At 42.4% G+C, this 15,377-nt stretch overlaps 1 protein-coding gene across 1 annotated transcript; it reads left to right on the forward strand.

The window, feature by feature from the left end:
- Positions 1-8: 8 nt before the first annotated feature.
- On the forward strand, positions 9-15,276 carry DIEXF (digestive organ expansion factor homolog (zebrafish); the record flags this gene model as incomplete). Its single annotated transcript, XM_010180717.1, has 12 exons — positions 9-25; positions 1,169-1,208; positions 2,440-2,689; positions 3,416-3,622; positions 5,637-5,725; positions 7,130-7,540; positions 8,634-8,853; positions 10,916-11,118; positions 12,355-12,537; positions 13,195-13,307; positions 13,717-13,962; positions 14,741-15,276. Coding segments are annotated over 12 exons (2,226 nt in total), but the record flags the coding sequence as incomplete, so codon positions are not given.
- Positions 15,277-15,377: the final 101 nt, after the last annotated feature.

The following is a 15,377-nucleotide window of genomic DNA, read 5'->3' on the forward strand; positions in this document are numbered from 1 at the left end:
GGGAGGAGCACCCTTTCTATGACAGGTGAGTGGGCTTAGCGGCGTGGGTTAACCCGGCCGGGCCGCCGCTCTCCCGTGGGGACCGTGCCGGGGGCCGAGGGAACCGCAGGCCTGGATGGCCCCGCTCCGCCCCAGGCCGACCGGGGCCACACACTCGCCTTGGGAAGGAGAGAGTTGCCGCTGCATTTTGAACGGCCGCCCGTGAGCTTGAAACCTCGAAAGAAGTGGGGAAAGCAGAAAACCTGGACTTGGGTTTAATGGAAAAAAAAATGCGGTAAAATGTTCCTGAGCGGCCCGGAGGGGCGGAAAAGCGGAGGGCTCGTGTGACGGAAGCCACGGCTGCCTCAGCGGAGTGCCCGTCTGTTAGAAAGGGTTCCGTACCGTGCTTTTGGAGTCCCGTGGAAGCTTGCGGGGAACGAGCTGCTCAGTCCAAACGCTGTGTGATTTGGTGTCAAGTCTTAGGAGCCTGCGAGGAGAGACCATAAGGTCGCCCGTTCGGTTTAACGTTACGTGCCTTTGGGAGCAGGCAGACAGCGTTATGGTCTGTTACTTATGCGTACCCCGGGCGTGTGTGGCTTGGGACGGAAGGCAGAGACGTGTCCTGCGTCTTGCCCTGTGCAGTGACGCTCTGTCCCACTCAAGGCTCCGCATCTTGTTGAAAGCGGTGAGGTTCGTTTAAGCCCAGCTTGTACAGTGTCTTGTTTGCAGAATTGCAGTCCCAGCGCTGGTTAATTAGTGCTGGTTTTCCTGCAGTGTGTGTCTTCTCCCCACTTCACAGATCAATACTTAATGCTCGAGGCAGGCTCTTGCTCTGATTAACTTTGTACAAACTATCTTTGTAGTTAGATTACTTAAATTCGCTTTAACTCCTTGTCTTCTGATTAAAGCCAGATTCTGCTTTAAAACATTTCACTTCTTGATCAGTTGTAATGCCTAAGCACTTAGGCTTCACACGGAGAGTGTAGCATCACCAGAGATGGTCACATCTCAGGGCGAGTGCTGAGTCCCTTTCCTTAGGGAGAATTGTATGATCCTTTGGTTTTACGCTTTCTTTTAACTTCTCTAAGACTTGTGAAACTCCTCAGTTCCTTCTCCCCTTGATCTCTTTCATCCTTCGTACATCTTACATCATTGGCAGAGTAAGATATTTCAGTGCTTTCTTTTTCAGGATTTCTGGAAGACCAGAAGCAACTCCAGTCTGTGATCTGGTAATATATTTTTTATTTCTTCCTTACTTTCATCCCTGTGTAGTTCAGTGAAACACTGCGCTGAAGTGAGACGCTTAGCATTTTACGCTACCCTTTAATTCAGGCTGATTAAGTTATTTCCTTTAGAAAGCAGAATTTGTCCTCTCCTTAGGAGGAAAAAAATGAATGTGATTTTTGTGTGGCTCTGAATTGTTCTCTACAGTGTCTAACTCTAAACTGTAATACCATGAGAGGGCAGAAGCAGCAGAAAATAACGTAGCTCTTCTTGGGGTTTGGTTTTTTTGCTAATTACTTAGTCACAGCTAAAAGGAAATCTTGTTTTAAGTTGTTTTAATAATATTAATAAACATAGTGTTGCACAAGTTAGGAAATGTCTTGTTTTCTGTTGAACAAAGAAATATGTTCATGCTCATTTCTCTTCTTCAGGTTGCCAGTGCTTTACCTTTCTTTCAGTCAGGATTTTGTAACGTCCTTTATCATCAGATTCATAAAAGACTCCAAAGTTTCTATGTGGAAAAATAAATGGATTGTGGTTCATTTGTTTACTTTAGCAATTTTGTGTATTAATGTCATATTTAGTGGTTTTTCTTTTTGGGGGCTGAAAGGAACTATGAAAGGTGTAAATGATGCTGTGCTTATACTCCTGTTTTCACTATAATTTTGGCTATAAGCTGGCACACTGTTGTTGGCTTGTGAGAGGCCAGGACAGACCTGGCTCTGAGTCTGGCTTGTTTGAAGCTTTGAGCTTTACAGCTGGGCCAAACCAACCCCCTGGTGGACTGTTGTCCACTGATGGCTGTTTCACTCTACCTTCTTGAAAGTCAGAAGCATTTCAGTGAGCTCTGTCTCTTGTATGTGTGCCATTCTACAATTTTTGCTCTGTGTGTGGTTTTCTTAGGCAAATCCAGTGCTAGTTCACTAAACACCTCTGTGGAGGTAAATGTCCTCACTCAGCTGAGACTGAAAGAACCAAATTTTTATGATGTGCCAAGTCAAATCACTGCAAAGCAAGGCAGTCTGGCCTAAGTCTACCAAGACGCTTTCAAAATCTAAATGGAAGTGTCCAGCATAACTCTTTGCATAAAGTAGTGATTTTTGAAAAATTCCTTTGCATCTGCATAAGGCTAGGGTGGGAGAGGGAAAACAAGATGGGAGCTAGAGATGAGGTATTTGCCTGCTGCCTAATAAAATGTTACTGTTGTTGTGTTACACTTATGTTTTGCCCTTCTAGTCTGACAATTCTGATAAATCGAGTGCGGAAAGCGATTCGGAGACCGAAGTAGAACGGCTCTCTGTGTATCATAAGCTCCTGGCTACCCTGAAGACCTCTCCTGAGTCTGAGAGTGAGGAAGAGGAAGATGAAAGTGAATCAGAAGAAGGTGGGGAAAGCGAGGCAGAAATGAACAGCGAAGGGTCTCAGGAGGCTGGAGAAACAGGTGGAGGTGAAGAAGATAAGAATGATGTACCAGAGCAGGAAGAAGGTAGCTTGTCTTTTCCAGTGCTTTGGTAAATGTTGTTTCAATTAGAAGGTTTGAATAATGTATGTTTTTAGCCAGGATCCTGGTGTAGACTGGCTTGGTGCCTGGTGCTCTGCTGAGGGATTTAGCAGAGGAGAGGGAAGCTGTGCTCATTTTCCGGCAGACAGCTCACTGCTGGTTCCTCAGATGTTGTTTGTGCGGCAGCACAGAGGAAATCCACATGGAGCAGCATACCAGGGGTTCTCGCCCACTCATGGGAGACACAAGCTGTTCTCTCACACAGCATCTGGCTTGGCTGCTGCCGCTGAGAGGAGGGAAAGGTTTGCCTCGGAGCAGAGGGAAGAACATGTAAATTGGAAGGAAACCGCCTCCCTTGTGACGAGGCATCCTCATTCATGAAGTCTGCAAAGAAAGTCTGGGAGCAAAGAGGCAACTTTTTATTATTTTCAATTATTTGGTGTCTTTGGAAACTAAAACTCATTTTCCTGAATAGGCTATTTCTTTAATTCTCTGGAGGGAAACACACGTTGTGTATTACGTAACGTTTGGCATGCCAGCCAAAAGTCATCTTTACTGTAGAGTACAAAACCCGCTTTTGATCTTTTTGGATAGCGTACTGGGAGAAAAAAAATGGTAACTCAAAGGAAGCAACCTAGCTAGCAAGAGGTAGCTACAGACAGTGACTTTTCCAGGAAGATATGACCCTTTTCTCTCTCTAACAAGTCACAGCTACAGAGGCAGCAGAGCAGACACTTGACCAGGAGCAGGCTGATGGCGCAGACACCTCTTGTGACCCAAGTCAAGGAGTAATTGAGGAGTTTACTGATGTGAAACATGAATCTGAATTTAGCTTGGAAACCAATTTCATGGAAGAGGAGAGCGGAGATTGCAGTGCAGATAAGAGAGACGGCAATTCTGCACAAGCCTTTTCGGAAGGTAAAGCACAGTATGTTTGTGTTTAGTGATCTGCCCCTAGAGGAGTATTGTGTAAATTATCAAAGGCCCTACCCATATGCTATGTAGCTTCTGAGTTCTTCTGCTAGTTTGTTCATTGTATTGCCCACATGCGAGCCTTTTACATAAGGGATGCTGAGTGCTAATGCAGATGTATAGCTGAGCCCTTTTCTTCTGTAGCCCCTGTGGACTGGGATTCATCCGTAGTTTCTGTTATGACCGATAGAACTAGGAACTAGAAATGTGTGTGGAGGGAATTATCTTGTTCTGTTGCTTTAGTAGTAGTTTAAAAAGCTACTGTCGTATGAAGGGCCCTGCAAGCCTGCATTTGAGGAAGATATTCTTGTCCCAGAGAGCACAGGAGATAATCATAGATCTGACCTGTGAGGGCATCCTTCACAACTCAGTGGAGTTTGAGGTGAGATTCTGGGAAGCTTGGGGCAGCCACAGTAATTTAGACAAATGTTCAGGGCTCTCTGAATTTTGAAGGTTGTGCAGAGGTGTCCAACTGCACTCGAATCAGGAAGGCATGAGGCATCAGTGGACCATCTGCATAGGATCTTTTAAGACATAGCCCAGAATCTCAACACCACAGTGCATTGATGGGTGCAATCTGAACTCCGGTGCTGGAGTCATCCCACCACGTATAACACAAGTAACTGTGTGCACGGGTGTGTGATCTTTCAGTGATATGCCACACATTGGCACTTGCAGAGCTCCTATTCGTATTTCATGCTCTGTGGTTTTAATATCAGATGGCATAGTTTGAGAGAGAGAAATATGTTTGTAGCATCCCTGGTGATGCTGGCTTGTCGTCTTGGAGCAGCAGCTGACATTGGATCTGGGAGGCAGCCGAGTTGATACGTGAAATGTGTGGAAGCATCAAAGGGCCATGTGATAGAAGAAACAGCTTGTTCTTGTTTCCATGAGAATATTACTTGGGCTGTTGGCGTTGCATTTTAATGAGAGCCGTAGCTTTCCAACTGCATGTTAAGTATCCTTACAGCTTTGTTAAACCTGTAAATGATGCGCTACTTCTCAGTGCATTCTTGTAGATTGAAAGTGGCTTTATAATCTATTACAGAAAATGAGTCACCTAAGAAAGCAGAAAGGGGATGGATTTCTGCTCTGGTCCTAAGATCACTAGAATCCTGAAAATCCTTCACATTATTCCCTCTACTTTATCTGACAAATGCTGGAATCAGTAAAACTCAACTGAAGAGAGAACCCGCATTACAATTAAATTATAACCTGTTCATTTGCATTGCTGGGAAGATATTCTCAGCAGTGTCATAATTAGCAAGTGTCTTGACTTTTGTCTGGATAACTTGTATGTGGGCTAGATATCCTCTGGCAAGCACTAGTGATCACTAATTAGTTTTTCTTTATGCAGCGAGTGCTACTGTGCATGTGACTTTGTGCATGCCAGTGTCTTTGAACGTAATATGATTTTACAGTTCCTTCCCTCTCCTTTCCTTTCCAAAAATAAATGCTGATTAGGTAAGTCAGACTTTTGCTCACTTCAGGCAATTTTTGCCTCCCTTCCCCAAAACCCACCACTCTGGCCAACGATGCAAAGCCCTGGGCAGAGCTGTTGATAAACCAAGAAGGACAGTAAGTTCACTTGGGTCTTTACTATTGACAGCCTATTTCAGCTGCAAGGGGTGGGTGTGCCAGAGCTTAAGGCAGAAAATTGCCATGGTGTTTTCTACTACATATTGCTTTCCTGTCCAACATTCATTTTGTGATTGAAAGTTCTAGTACTTCATAACTGCTGCTTTTTTTAAAGCAATCTGTCAAATCTGTTCTCTCTGTTCTTGTAAAGAGAATTTGACATCTTTTATCTCCAAGTGCTTTGAAATAACTTAGTTTTAACTGTGGTGTTGGCCAGCATGGAAACAGTTTGTCTCATTTGCAAATCCATTCTGAAACCTGATTCCAGTATTAGCTACAATAGTTCTCAGGGTATTTTTTTTGTTGTTGCTGTTATAAATAGACCCATTTAAGCAGCACATGGACAAAGAACTTGAAGAAAAAGAAGTAGAAAAATTGTCTACACTTCCTAAAACTTCAAGTCAAAGCAAGGTAAGTGTTTTGTAGCCATCCAGAATTCCTGAAGATGCCTGGATTAAAATAACTTGTTGGGTTTTTTTATTTATACAAGTGAGGTAGATTCATAATTGTTCTTACTAGCTGTTGGTGCTGGGATTGTCAAGATTTTGTCACTGTGTTGTTGATTAAGTGTTTTTTTTCTTTGCTTAGTACTGAACAAGACTTGAAATATAAAGTCTGCTGTTAAGTAGGCATATGATGACACACCTGAAATACGTGGCTTTAGGGTTTGATCTGTAGTCCTGAAACCACAGGGGGTTTAGTACTCATGACACTGGGTAGAAACAGGACTGGTTTCTGAGTGGTAACAGCACAATGCTGGGGATGTGCTCTGGCACTGAACTCGTGAGGTGACCATGTACAGTCTTAAAAGGACTTGTGATGTACTTTCGTGTTCTTTCTTCAAGATGGCTGTGTCTCTGTACACATTTACAAACCAATAAAGGGAAATTGAATACTTATTTTGTTAATACTGGAAATAATAGGTGAATTACAGTAACAGAAAACCCTCTCATTGCTTGAGAGAGAATGTTGATTTTCAAAATATTCATTTTTTAGACAAGCCTTTGCTTCCTAACTTTTTCACATTTGATTCTGCTTTGGAGGGTTGCCTTGCATTCTGGTCAGCCATATGCTGGGTGACATTCATTGGAAAATATCCAGTGGTTAGTCAGTCAGAGAGAAAACTGTGGGTTTTTTAATTTTATTTTCTTCTTTTTTGGAATATGGTGGCCAAATATACCCGTGCCACCTGAAGCAATGAGTGATACATCCGTGCCTATCTTGGTGTAGCTACTTTACTGAGATATATAGGGACAACTTGCATAGCAGAAGGCTTAAAGTTTAGAGTTTACCCCTACTACACTGATAGCTTTTACCCTCAAAATTAGACTCCAACAAGAGTGCATTTAGCAACTGATTCGTAACTTCTGGGTTTAGTTCCCTAATAGGGCTTAATTTTCATCTTTAAACAAAGTACATACCTCAGTGCAGCTGATCTGTAAGTGTATTCAGACTCCAGGTTTCTCATCCTCTCCCTGGTTTATGCCACAGATTTGTGCATGAATTAGGCAGAAATGACATCCTTCCTTGGTTTCCTCGTGTGTAAAATGAGGACAGTTATAGACTCATCACTGCAAAACATACTCAGATCTACTGAGTTCAAGTTTATTGTTATTTACCCTGGTAGACTCTAAAGAAGAGATTGCATATTGAAAAAAACATTTCAACTTGTATTATAAAAATAAATTTTCTCCAGTTTCATTAACTTGATTAAACTACCAGCTGTGGTGATGTGCTTTTAAGTGTACTAAGTTTGGTACGTGTGACTCATCTGTGTTGTGTTTCTTTGGTTGTTTTTGGTGGTTTTTTTTCCAGTGGCCAAGACTGGGACAGCTAACTTTTTCTTCCACTTTGGAGAAACATAAAACTTTGAAAGCGGACAAAGAAGTTGACGTGAAACAGCTTTATCTTCACAAGCCTTTAGAATCCACTTGGCCAAAAGTGAATAAACAATTTCTGTCCTCAGTGAACAAACCAAGTGATCCTTTTTTTACCCCATTACAAAGAGAGCTCTTTTATGTCATGAATACATACCGGGACTTGTTCTATCCAGAAAGAAATGCTTTAACAAATGGCGAAGAAATCCGGCACGCTTACTGCTTGCATGCCTTGAACCACATTCTGAAGGCAAACGCCCAGGTGCTCAGCAATAATGCCAAACGGAGAGACAAAAAGCCAGGGCCTGACAGTGACGACTACAGGGATCAGGGGCTCACTAGACCGAAGGTAAGGGAGCTTTGTTAATGCAATTCCCCCATCCCTGCCCTGGCTGTCCGGTCAGACTCTGAACATCCTGGTAGTTTATTCCGAAGTATTGCTGTTCCTGCTCTCTCAGGGGACACGTTCCTGGGCCTGGGCCTTTCCACATCCCTCTGTTGTGCCTGGAAGTCATTTGCTGTGGCCAGGACAAATACCCTGTGAAAAGCAGTGAGCACGGGGTTGTTGGCCAGCCTGTTTCTGTGCTGAGCTATGAGGTTGACCTCTCTTTTTCTTTGTCCCCATGTCACTACAGACTGACATGTTGCCATTTCCTACTTCCATTTCTAAATCTACAGTACAGAAAGATGCCTTCACATTGATCTTCAGCGTTGGTACAGGTAGTCTAGGCTGTCACCCAGTGTGGTACGTCTCAGAATTTGTTTTGTCCTTAAGCACTTGTAAGGACTTGCCTGCATGGAAGGATCTTTCTGTAGCTGGAAGACCTCAAGGAGTCCCAATCCCATTGCCAAGGCCACCCATCATAGTTGGTGGAGCAGGTCTCAAACCAAGGCTTCCTGGATTCCCAGCACCCTCCAGTTGATAACCAGGTGGATTCAGCTAGGGCTAGCCTGTCGCTGCTGCTGCCAGCTGCCTGTCCAGCAGTTTCAAAGTTGGGTATTAGTGTTTGCTGCGCATCTGCCAAATAGATGCCTTTGGTTTATGTGTTGACTCCTCAGTTAGATATTTTTATTTTAGAGTGCTGTGCAGAGGCTATCATCACCCATGCAGGAGACAGCCATTGACCCTGTCTGTGAATTGTGGGAGCTCTTGTTTGCTTTGGGGAGAACAAGAGAACTTGCTTAGTTTTCAGTTCCCCTGTAATGGTACACTGGGTGTGACATGGGGAACCAAACTGATCTGGCCAGTACCTGTTCATGAGCACACTGTCCCAGCGGATCCGCCCTCCTTGCTGCATGTCACAATTGTTTTGTTCTAAATGGTGGGATGCCCCATGGGGGCAGATCTAAGAAGGAGAAAAAATAAAAATTACTTAACATACAGTTAACTGCAAGTGTTCGTATTTGATGAGTTATTCTGTTGTAAATGTTGGTCTACGCAGGTACTGATGATAGTGCCCTTCAGGGAATGCGCTTTGCGAATTGTGCATCTTTTCATCAGTCTTCTTGAAGTGAATGACAAAAGAAAAATAGATGTAAGTAATAAAAAGCGCTTCAAAGGGGAGTTTGGCTCTGACCCGGAAGAGAAGCCCCCCAACCTGAAAAGACCTGAAGATTATGAAGCCGTCTTTGCTGGCAACATTGATGACCACTTCAGAATTGGTAATGACCAACTGAACAGATGATTTTTAGCTTGTAAAGAACGGAGAAGTAGCAGGTTCTTCCTAAATGTCTAGGAGCTATCAAGGCTGGAAGTTCTGTGGAGACTCTAGGCTCTCTGATATTAATGCTGGTTTTGCACTGGCAACTGGATTTTTCTGAAAATCTTTCTTGTCTTGCCAGAACTTAAAAAGGAAGAGAAAATACAAAAGTAATGATTTTCACATCAAGTTCAGAATCACTTAGAATGCACTGATTGCTTTATTGTAGCAGGACTGCCTACACTTCATTTTAAAAGAGGATAGCCTTCATTATGCAGCAAAGGCTTTCATGTTATTAAAAAAAATCTTTTGGGTTTAATTAGCCTGTTCACAATGTCTCTTGTAATCAGTAATAGTTGGAACAAAATTAAAGCTCAGTACTGAGCAAAGCAGTTTTTTACTGTGCTGCCCATGGTTTTCATGAAAGCAAAAGGAGTTGCCAGCCAGTAGGACTGTTGGACAAGCAGCAAGTTTGAGACTGTTTCATAATATTGTAGTCTCGTGCTGGTTTAGTATCTCAGTATGCAGCGAATTAGCCTGTGGCTTGGTTCCTGGGGTTGCCATGATGAGGAGGATGTTTTTCTAACTTAACTTGACAGATCAGAGGCTTTTGAAATTACTGCCCCTTGAAATAAATTTGCATCCCGAGAGATTTAAGTAGAAGATGCAAGCAGGTCCCACTCAGTCTTTCTTCCTTCCCCAGTGAATACCTCTCTGGCTGAGAGCATCTTACTTTCAGTAGCATAATAATTTTCCTTTCAGTCCTCTCCCATAGCACAGTCCGCTTGATCTGCTTAGTAGGTGTGAAGAAATGCTTGAACAAACTTTCAGTGCTGTTACTTGCAGAAGCAAATCATAGAACCGGAATAATTATTCTTTCCTACTCTGCCTCACACCCTGTTACTTCTGCACAAAGATCTAATTTAAAACATATTTGTTATGCCTTACTAAAACCACTCTTTCACATTTCTAAATGGAAAAAAGACGTGATGATGTTAAACTGTATGTGTGCTGTGACAAGTGATATCTTTGTCCTGGAAATTGTACTTCAACCAATTGTGCTTCACCCCCCCCATTTTTATCACTGGGTTAAAATAGATAACAGGAGAGGTCTCTATTGATGTCTGTCTGAAATTCTTGCAAGTGCCTTCAGCTGTGCCCATGACAGCTGGCTTCACACAGAGAGGGAGGCAAGTTGAAGAGACACCTTTGTTGGGCAGACTGCAGCAGGTGGTTTGAATATGGTCCGAACTACCTGGGTTTTTCAGATCAGAAAACTGGGTCCTAGCAATGTTGCCTTGTAGTTACCACATAGGTAGCAGACTCCTTTGATTCCTTCCTTTTTCTCTCTTTAATATGAGAGGCAATGTATAAGCTGGTTCGGAATGTACACTGCAACATGTGGTGTGAGAAGCAGTGCCAGGAAAGGTGCAAGACTGGTTGTGCTTTCAGTCGTCACCACACGAAGAAGCTTTTCCTTTGCTTTTTAGGAGAAGAAGTTCTTGTGTCCCTGTGAGTAAAGGCAGCTTATAGTCAAGAGGTCCACAGTGAATCTTTTGTGACAGGTTAAGGTAACAGTTACTCGAGTACCTAATGGCAGAGACCAAAGTCTAGGATTTAGGGAGAAGGGGATAGTTAGAATAGCTAATAATTTCTGTGCTTTTTTTCCCCTAAAAGTTCTTCAGCCCCCTCATCCCCCTTTTTTAGCAGAAAATCACAAAAAAAGATGTTTCACTTAGAAAATGTCCAGGCTATGAAAAATCTGGGGGAAAAAAGTACTACTTAATGAGTTTGCTGAACTTCATGAAAAAAATCTGCCAAATGCTTGTCAAATGGAGGTGGGGAAAAGTTTTCACTTTTCAGGGAAAAAAGAGTTTCAGTCAGAGTGGTTTTTTCCAGCTATAAGCAGTAGTATTGTGTTGAGGGAGAGGAGATGTAAGGAGTTACTATTGCAGAGTCTGCTAGCAGAAACTGGTTGATAATTGACCTTAACTAAGAAAATGCCGTTGGTTGTTGTTGGACAGGGGTTGCGATTCTTCAGAAGAGCATGAGATTGTACGCACCGTTTTACTCATCGGATGTCATCATTGCCTCTCCCCTGGGTATGAGGACTATTATTGGCGCAGAGGGGGAGAAGAAGAGAGATTTTGATTTTCTGTCATCAATAGAAATCCTCATAATTGATCAAGCAGATATTTACCTGATGCAGAATTGGGAACATGTTCTGGTGCGTTTTCTGTATGTATTTTTTTCTGTATGTATCTTTGTGTTGTGCTGTGTCTTTTTAGTCTGATATAACTTAGTTTTGGCAGTGAACAGTATTGCTATTTTTTTTACTGACTTAATTCCAGACATGTATGCTTGTTTCTTTTTCTCCCTCCACCCTGATATTTTCCCTATACTAAGAATATTCTTTCAGTACCTGTTCCCTAGAAATCTTTGTATTTGGTGCTTTAGTGGCGTATTTCATCAGAGGCTTTTTTGGACAGTTTTCATTATCTTGCAGGATGAGATGATGATGATTCCTTTAATCACATTTGGGAGAAAATGTTAGTTGTCTGACTGCCCAGTGTCTCAGTCAGATTGCAGCCACACAAGGAATCTGTACAACCTAATTCAGGTTCTTCCAGAAAGCACTAGGAGCTGGTCCTTGTCTCCACTGACTGTAGAGATACTAAGCATTAGTATCTATTAGTCAAGTTAAGCATTATGAAGATTGTCCTGTATGTGTAATGAAAATATAGCTCTTGAATTGTGGATAGGATGCAGTAGTGCCCATGCTTTTTGGCTTTTGGTTAATATAAGTTTTCAAGGTTGAAAGGTTGGGGTTTTTTCCAGATAGAAACACCTTTGAGGTACCTAGGCCTTGCATTTTGACATGATATTACTGTACATTTTGAATGAGCCCAGAATGTGTCTTGTTTCCTGGGAAGTCCCAGGAAAGTCATATGAGCCTACATGATATATAGGGAATGAGTCCTGGAGCCTGTTTGTTTTTTTCCTGTGGGTGCAGCTGCCTGCCATGTGGCAGCAGTGATGTCAGTCCTTGGCATCATTCAGTGAGGTGAAAATGAAGTTAATTTTTTCACTTGCACCTAAAGTCTCCCTGAGTGCAATGGGAACTGCTTCTGAGCTTCTTTTAGCTCAGAAGCCTTGGGCCTATTGATGTTAATACAAACAAACAAATCCATTCTACTTGCCCCGTGAGAGAGGATTGAAAGCAAAGGTTACTGTTACTGATGGCTACAGAGATGCAGCTTTCAGTTTTGTGGTGGGAAGTCAAGTACATTACTCTTGCTGTGGTTGTTAAACTCCAGACAGTCGTGCCTTGGGAGACCACTACTGGTTTATCTTCAGTGCTGTCTTCCTTGTCCCTGCCCACTTTCTGGCTGCAGTTAAGGCTCTTGCAGCCTGGGTGCAGGGATGTCGGCCTGTAGCAGTGTGTTTCTATCTCTCTGTGTAGCACCTGATGAAGCACCTTAATCTGCTGCCTCTGGACTCCCACGGCATAGACTTTTCCCGAGTGCGAATGCAGAATCTCAATAACTGGTCCAAGTACTACCGCCAGACGCTGCTGTTCAGCGCTCTTCAGGATCCCCACATTAACTCGGTCTTCAACAAGCACTGCTTCAACTATGTAGGGCAGGTGAGTTCACAAATTTGTTGAACGCCACCTTTTAAATGCTGGTGTGAGGGAGAGGGAGCAGAACTGAAAACCCAACACATGGAAAAAATTCATCATTCAGTTGCAGAAAGCCTGTCTGTGTGCCAGTTATTTCCATTACCCAAGGATTTCAGTCTGAGTCTCCGTGACGCTGCATGACAACTCCTAATGCTTTGCCAAAGGCATGAAGAACGCTTCTTGCAGTGATATTATTTGATCATTTTCTTTCATGGGTAGCTGTTTCATGTCAGGAATCAGATTTTGTTGTTTCTTAATTTGACACACACGTTACCTTGTTTTATTTATTTTGTTGTTAAATGGAGGGTTTGCCTGCTGCCGCTTTCTAAATTTTTTTTGTCCTACTGTATAAGTAACACAAACTGCTATTACTTTGAAATAAATAGGAAAAGTAAAAACCTTAGTTGTCCATCTCAAATGTATGGAAGCCAGGGCATAAGCAGTGGTCAAGTGTATTTAACAGATCTGCTGTGCGTTTACGTGAATGTAGTTTTGTATTGGAGCTTTCTTGAAAACAGCCTTGTGCACTGCTCGCAGGTATGAGCTGCAAGCGGAAAGCTGCCTGAAGTGTGGCTGCCTTTGAAATGCTGCTTCTCTAAATGTCCTACTTTCTTCTCACAGGTGGCCGTCCGCAACGTACCGCTCAGTGGCTCCATCAGCCACGTTGTGGTCCAGCTTCCTCATGTTTTTCGGAGGCTAGACGCTGAAACTGTAACTTCAGTGATAGATACAAGGTACTCGTTGTTCCAGACTATTTTTCTATGCCCTAATGACTGCAGTTTCAGATTTAGTTGAGCACATGGTTTCCTGCAGAGCGCAGTGTGATTTCACCACAGAAGTATGCCTTCATTAGTCTATAGATGCAGGCTGGGCCCCACATGGGTGGAGGGGAATACTGAACTTTTTGCCAAAAACACTGGAGAATAAAGCCTGGGAAGGGAATACCCATCTCTACCATAACTGTGTCATACTGTTAAAGCCTTTGTCTTTTATCTTCTGCAAGTTTAGAAATCCTAAGAAGTTCAGGAAGAAAAAATGTAGTAAAATTCGTCCATAATCTGATGATATTCCTGTTTGAGGTCATGTCAGTATGGAAAGCTAAGTGTTAACTCTGGTTAAAACATATTTGTTTTCTTAACTCAGGTTTCAGTTTTTCATCAACAAAGTTTTGCCTGAGTACCGCGATGCCATCATGTCACACACGCTCATTTATGTCCCATCATATTTTGACTACGTCCGTCTTCGAAATTACTTCAAGAAAGAGGACCTGAATTTTACTCACATTTGTGAATACACTAAAAAGGCTGGCGTCTGCAGAGCAAGACGGTCCTTTCTCAAAGGAGAGAAGCAGTTTTTATTGTTCACTGAGCGCTTCCACTTTTACAAAAGGTGAATTTTACCCTGAGTTTTCCTCTTGAGTTGCATGTGTGCTGTTTTGGAAGTAGAGTCTGACCTTAATCACGGGTGGGCTATATGCTTTTTGAATCTGTTGGATCTCTGTGAGGACTTCTTTGGCTGAAGTAAGAGCTTTTCAGTTTCCAATTATTGCACGTTGTCAGCAGTCCCTTGCAGAGGCTCCAGTGCTTTGGTATGCACAGGGCTTTATTCAGGAAGGTAAGTGCTGCCAAGTTCCACTGGTGTCAGGACAGGATGATATAGCCTGCAAAATGGGATTCATTGTGCCTTTTATTTGTGTTCATCTGTGCCACAATAATTACATAAAACTCTGGAAAAGTATATGTAATTGGTTCAATAATGCAATACAGCAAGCTGAGGTGACTTGAAAAATTTGCTGTGCCCTGACTGGAGCTGTTTAGAAGTTCCTACTGGAACAGTTTTTCCTATTGGCAGAAGATGTTTTCGCAGATATGAAAAGTTTCATGAGGCTTGATCTGGTCAGGCTTCCCTGTCTTAAAATCCAGGCTGAATGCTGCAAAAATTGGGGGTGGTCTGTACTTTAGAGGAAGTCGTTGGCAGTGTTAGATATCCCCCTCCCTTAAATTCCACATCTGTGTTTAGTCTTCAGTCCTTGACACAGGGTTTGTAGAGCTGAGCATTGTGCATTGAAGTTGTTGGAAATTGGAAGAGCCAATATGGGGTTGATGTTTGAATATGAACATTTTGTAAAAATTGGCAACAAAGTTACTTTTTTCCCCCCCTACTACAGGTATACGATAAAAGGCATTAGGAACCTCATTTTCTATGAGTTACCAACATACTCCCACTTCTACAGTGAGATTTGTAATATGATGAAGGCCACAGACAGTGGAGTGGATGCTACTTGGACTTGTACTGTGCTCTACTCCAAGTACGATGCTCAGAAGTTGGCTGCAGTGGTTGGCATAGATCGAACAGCTCAGATGCTACAGTCAAAGAAAAATGTGCACCTCTTTGTTACAGGAGAAAATGAATAAGTGATGTTGCAGACTAGACAATTGGATGGACCTGCGATTTACTCCTAATGCACTTTTTGATGTTGCTTTTTAAAAAAGTATTAAACTTTTTCTATCTTTTTATTAACTATTCTGTTGAAATTGTTCCTACAGTATTAAATTTTATATTTCAGTACTCTGTCCAAGAAGAAACAAAGGATGTCATTCAAGAAAGCAGAGGCTGATGGCTATCTTCTGTATAGGAAAAAAAAGTCAATCTAGAGCTGCTGTTATTGTATACTGAAGAACTCTCTGGTCAGTAAAGATTGATACTGTGATAAATGACTTTTGATTGGATTGCTGCACTATTTTCAGGTGTAGCAAACTCACCTTCTTTTTTCAAAGGCGAATTTTTCCTTTAATCTAGGGAAA

This window comes from Mesitornis unicolor, unplaced genomic scaffold (genome assembly GCF_000695765.1).
Source record: "Mesitornis unicolor isolate BGI_N332 unplaced genomic scaffold, ASM69576v1 scaffold39753, whole genome shotgun sequence".
In the NCBI taxonomy this organism is placed as follows: domain Eukaryota; kingdom Metazoa; phylum Chordata; class Aves; order Mesitornithiformes; family Mesitornithidae; genus Mesitornis; species Mesitornis unicolor.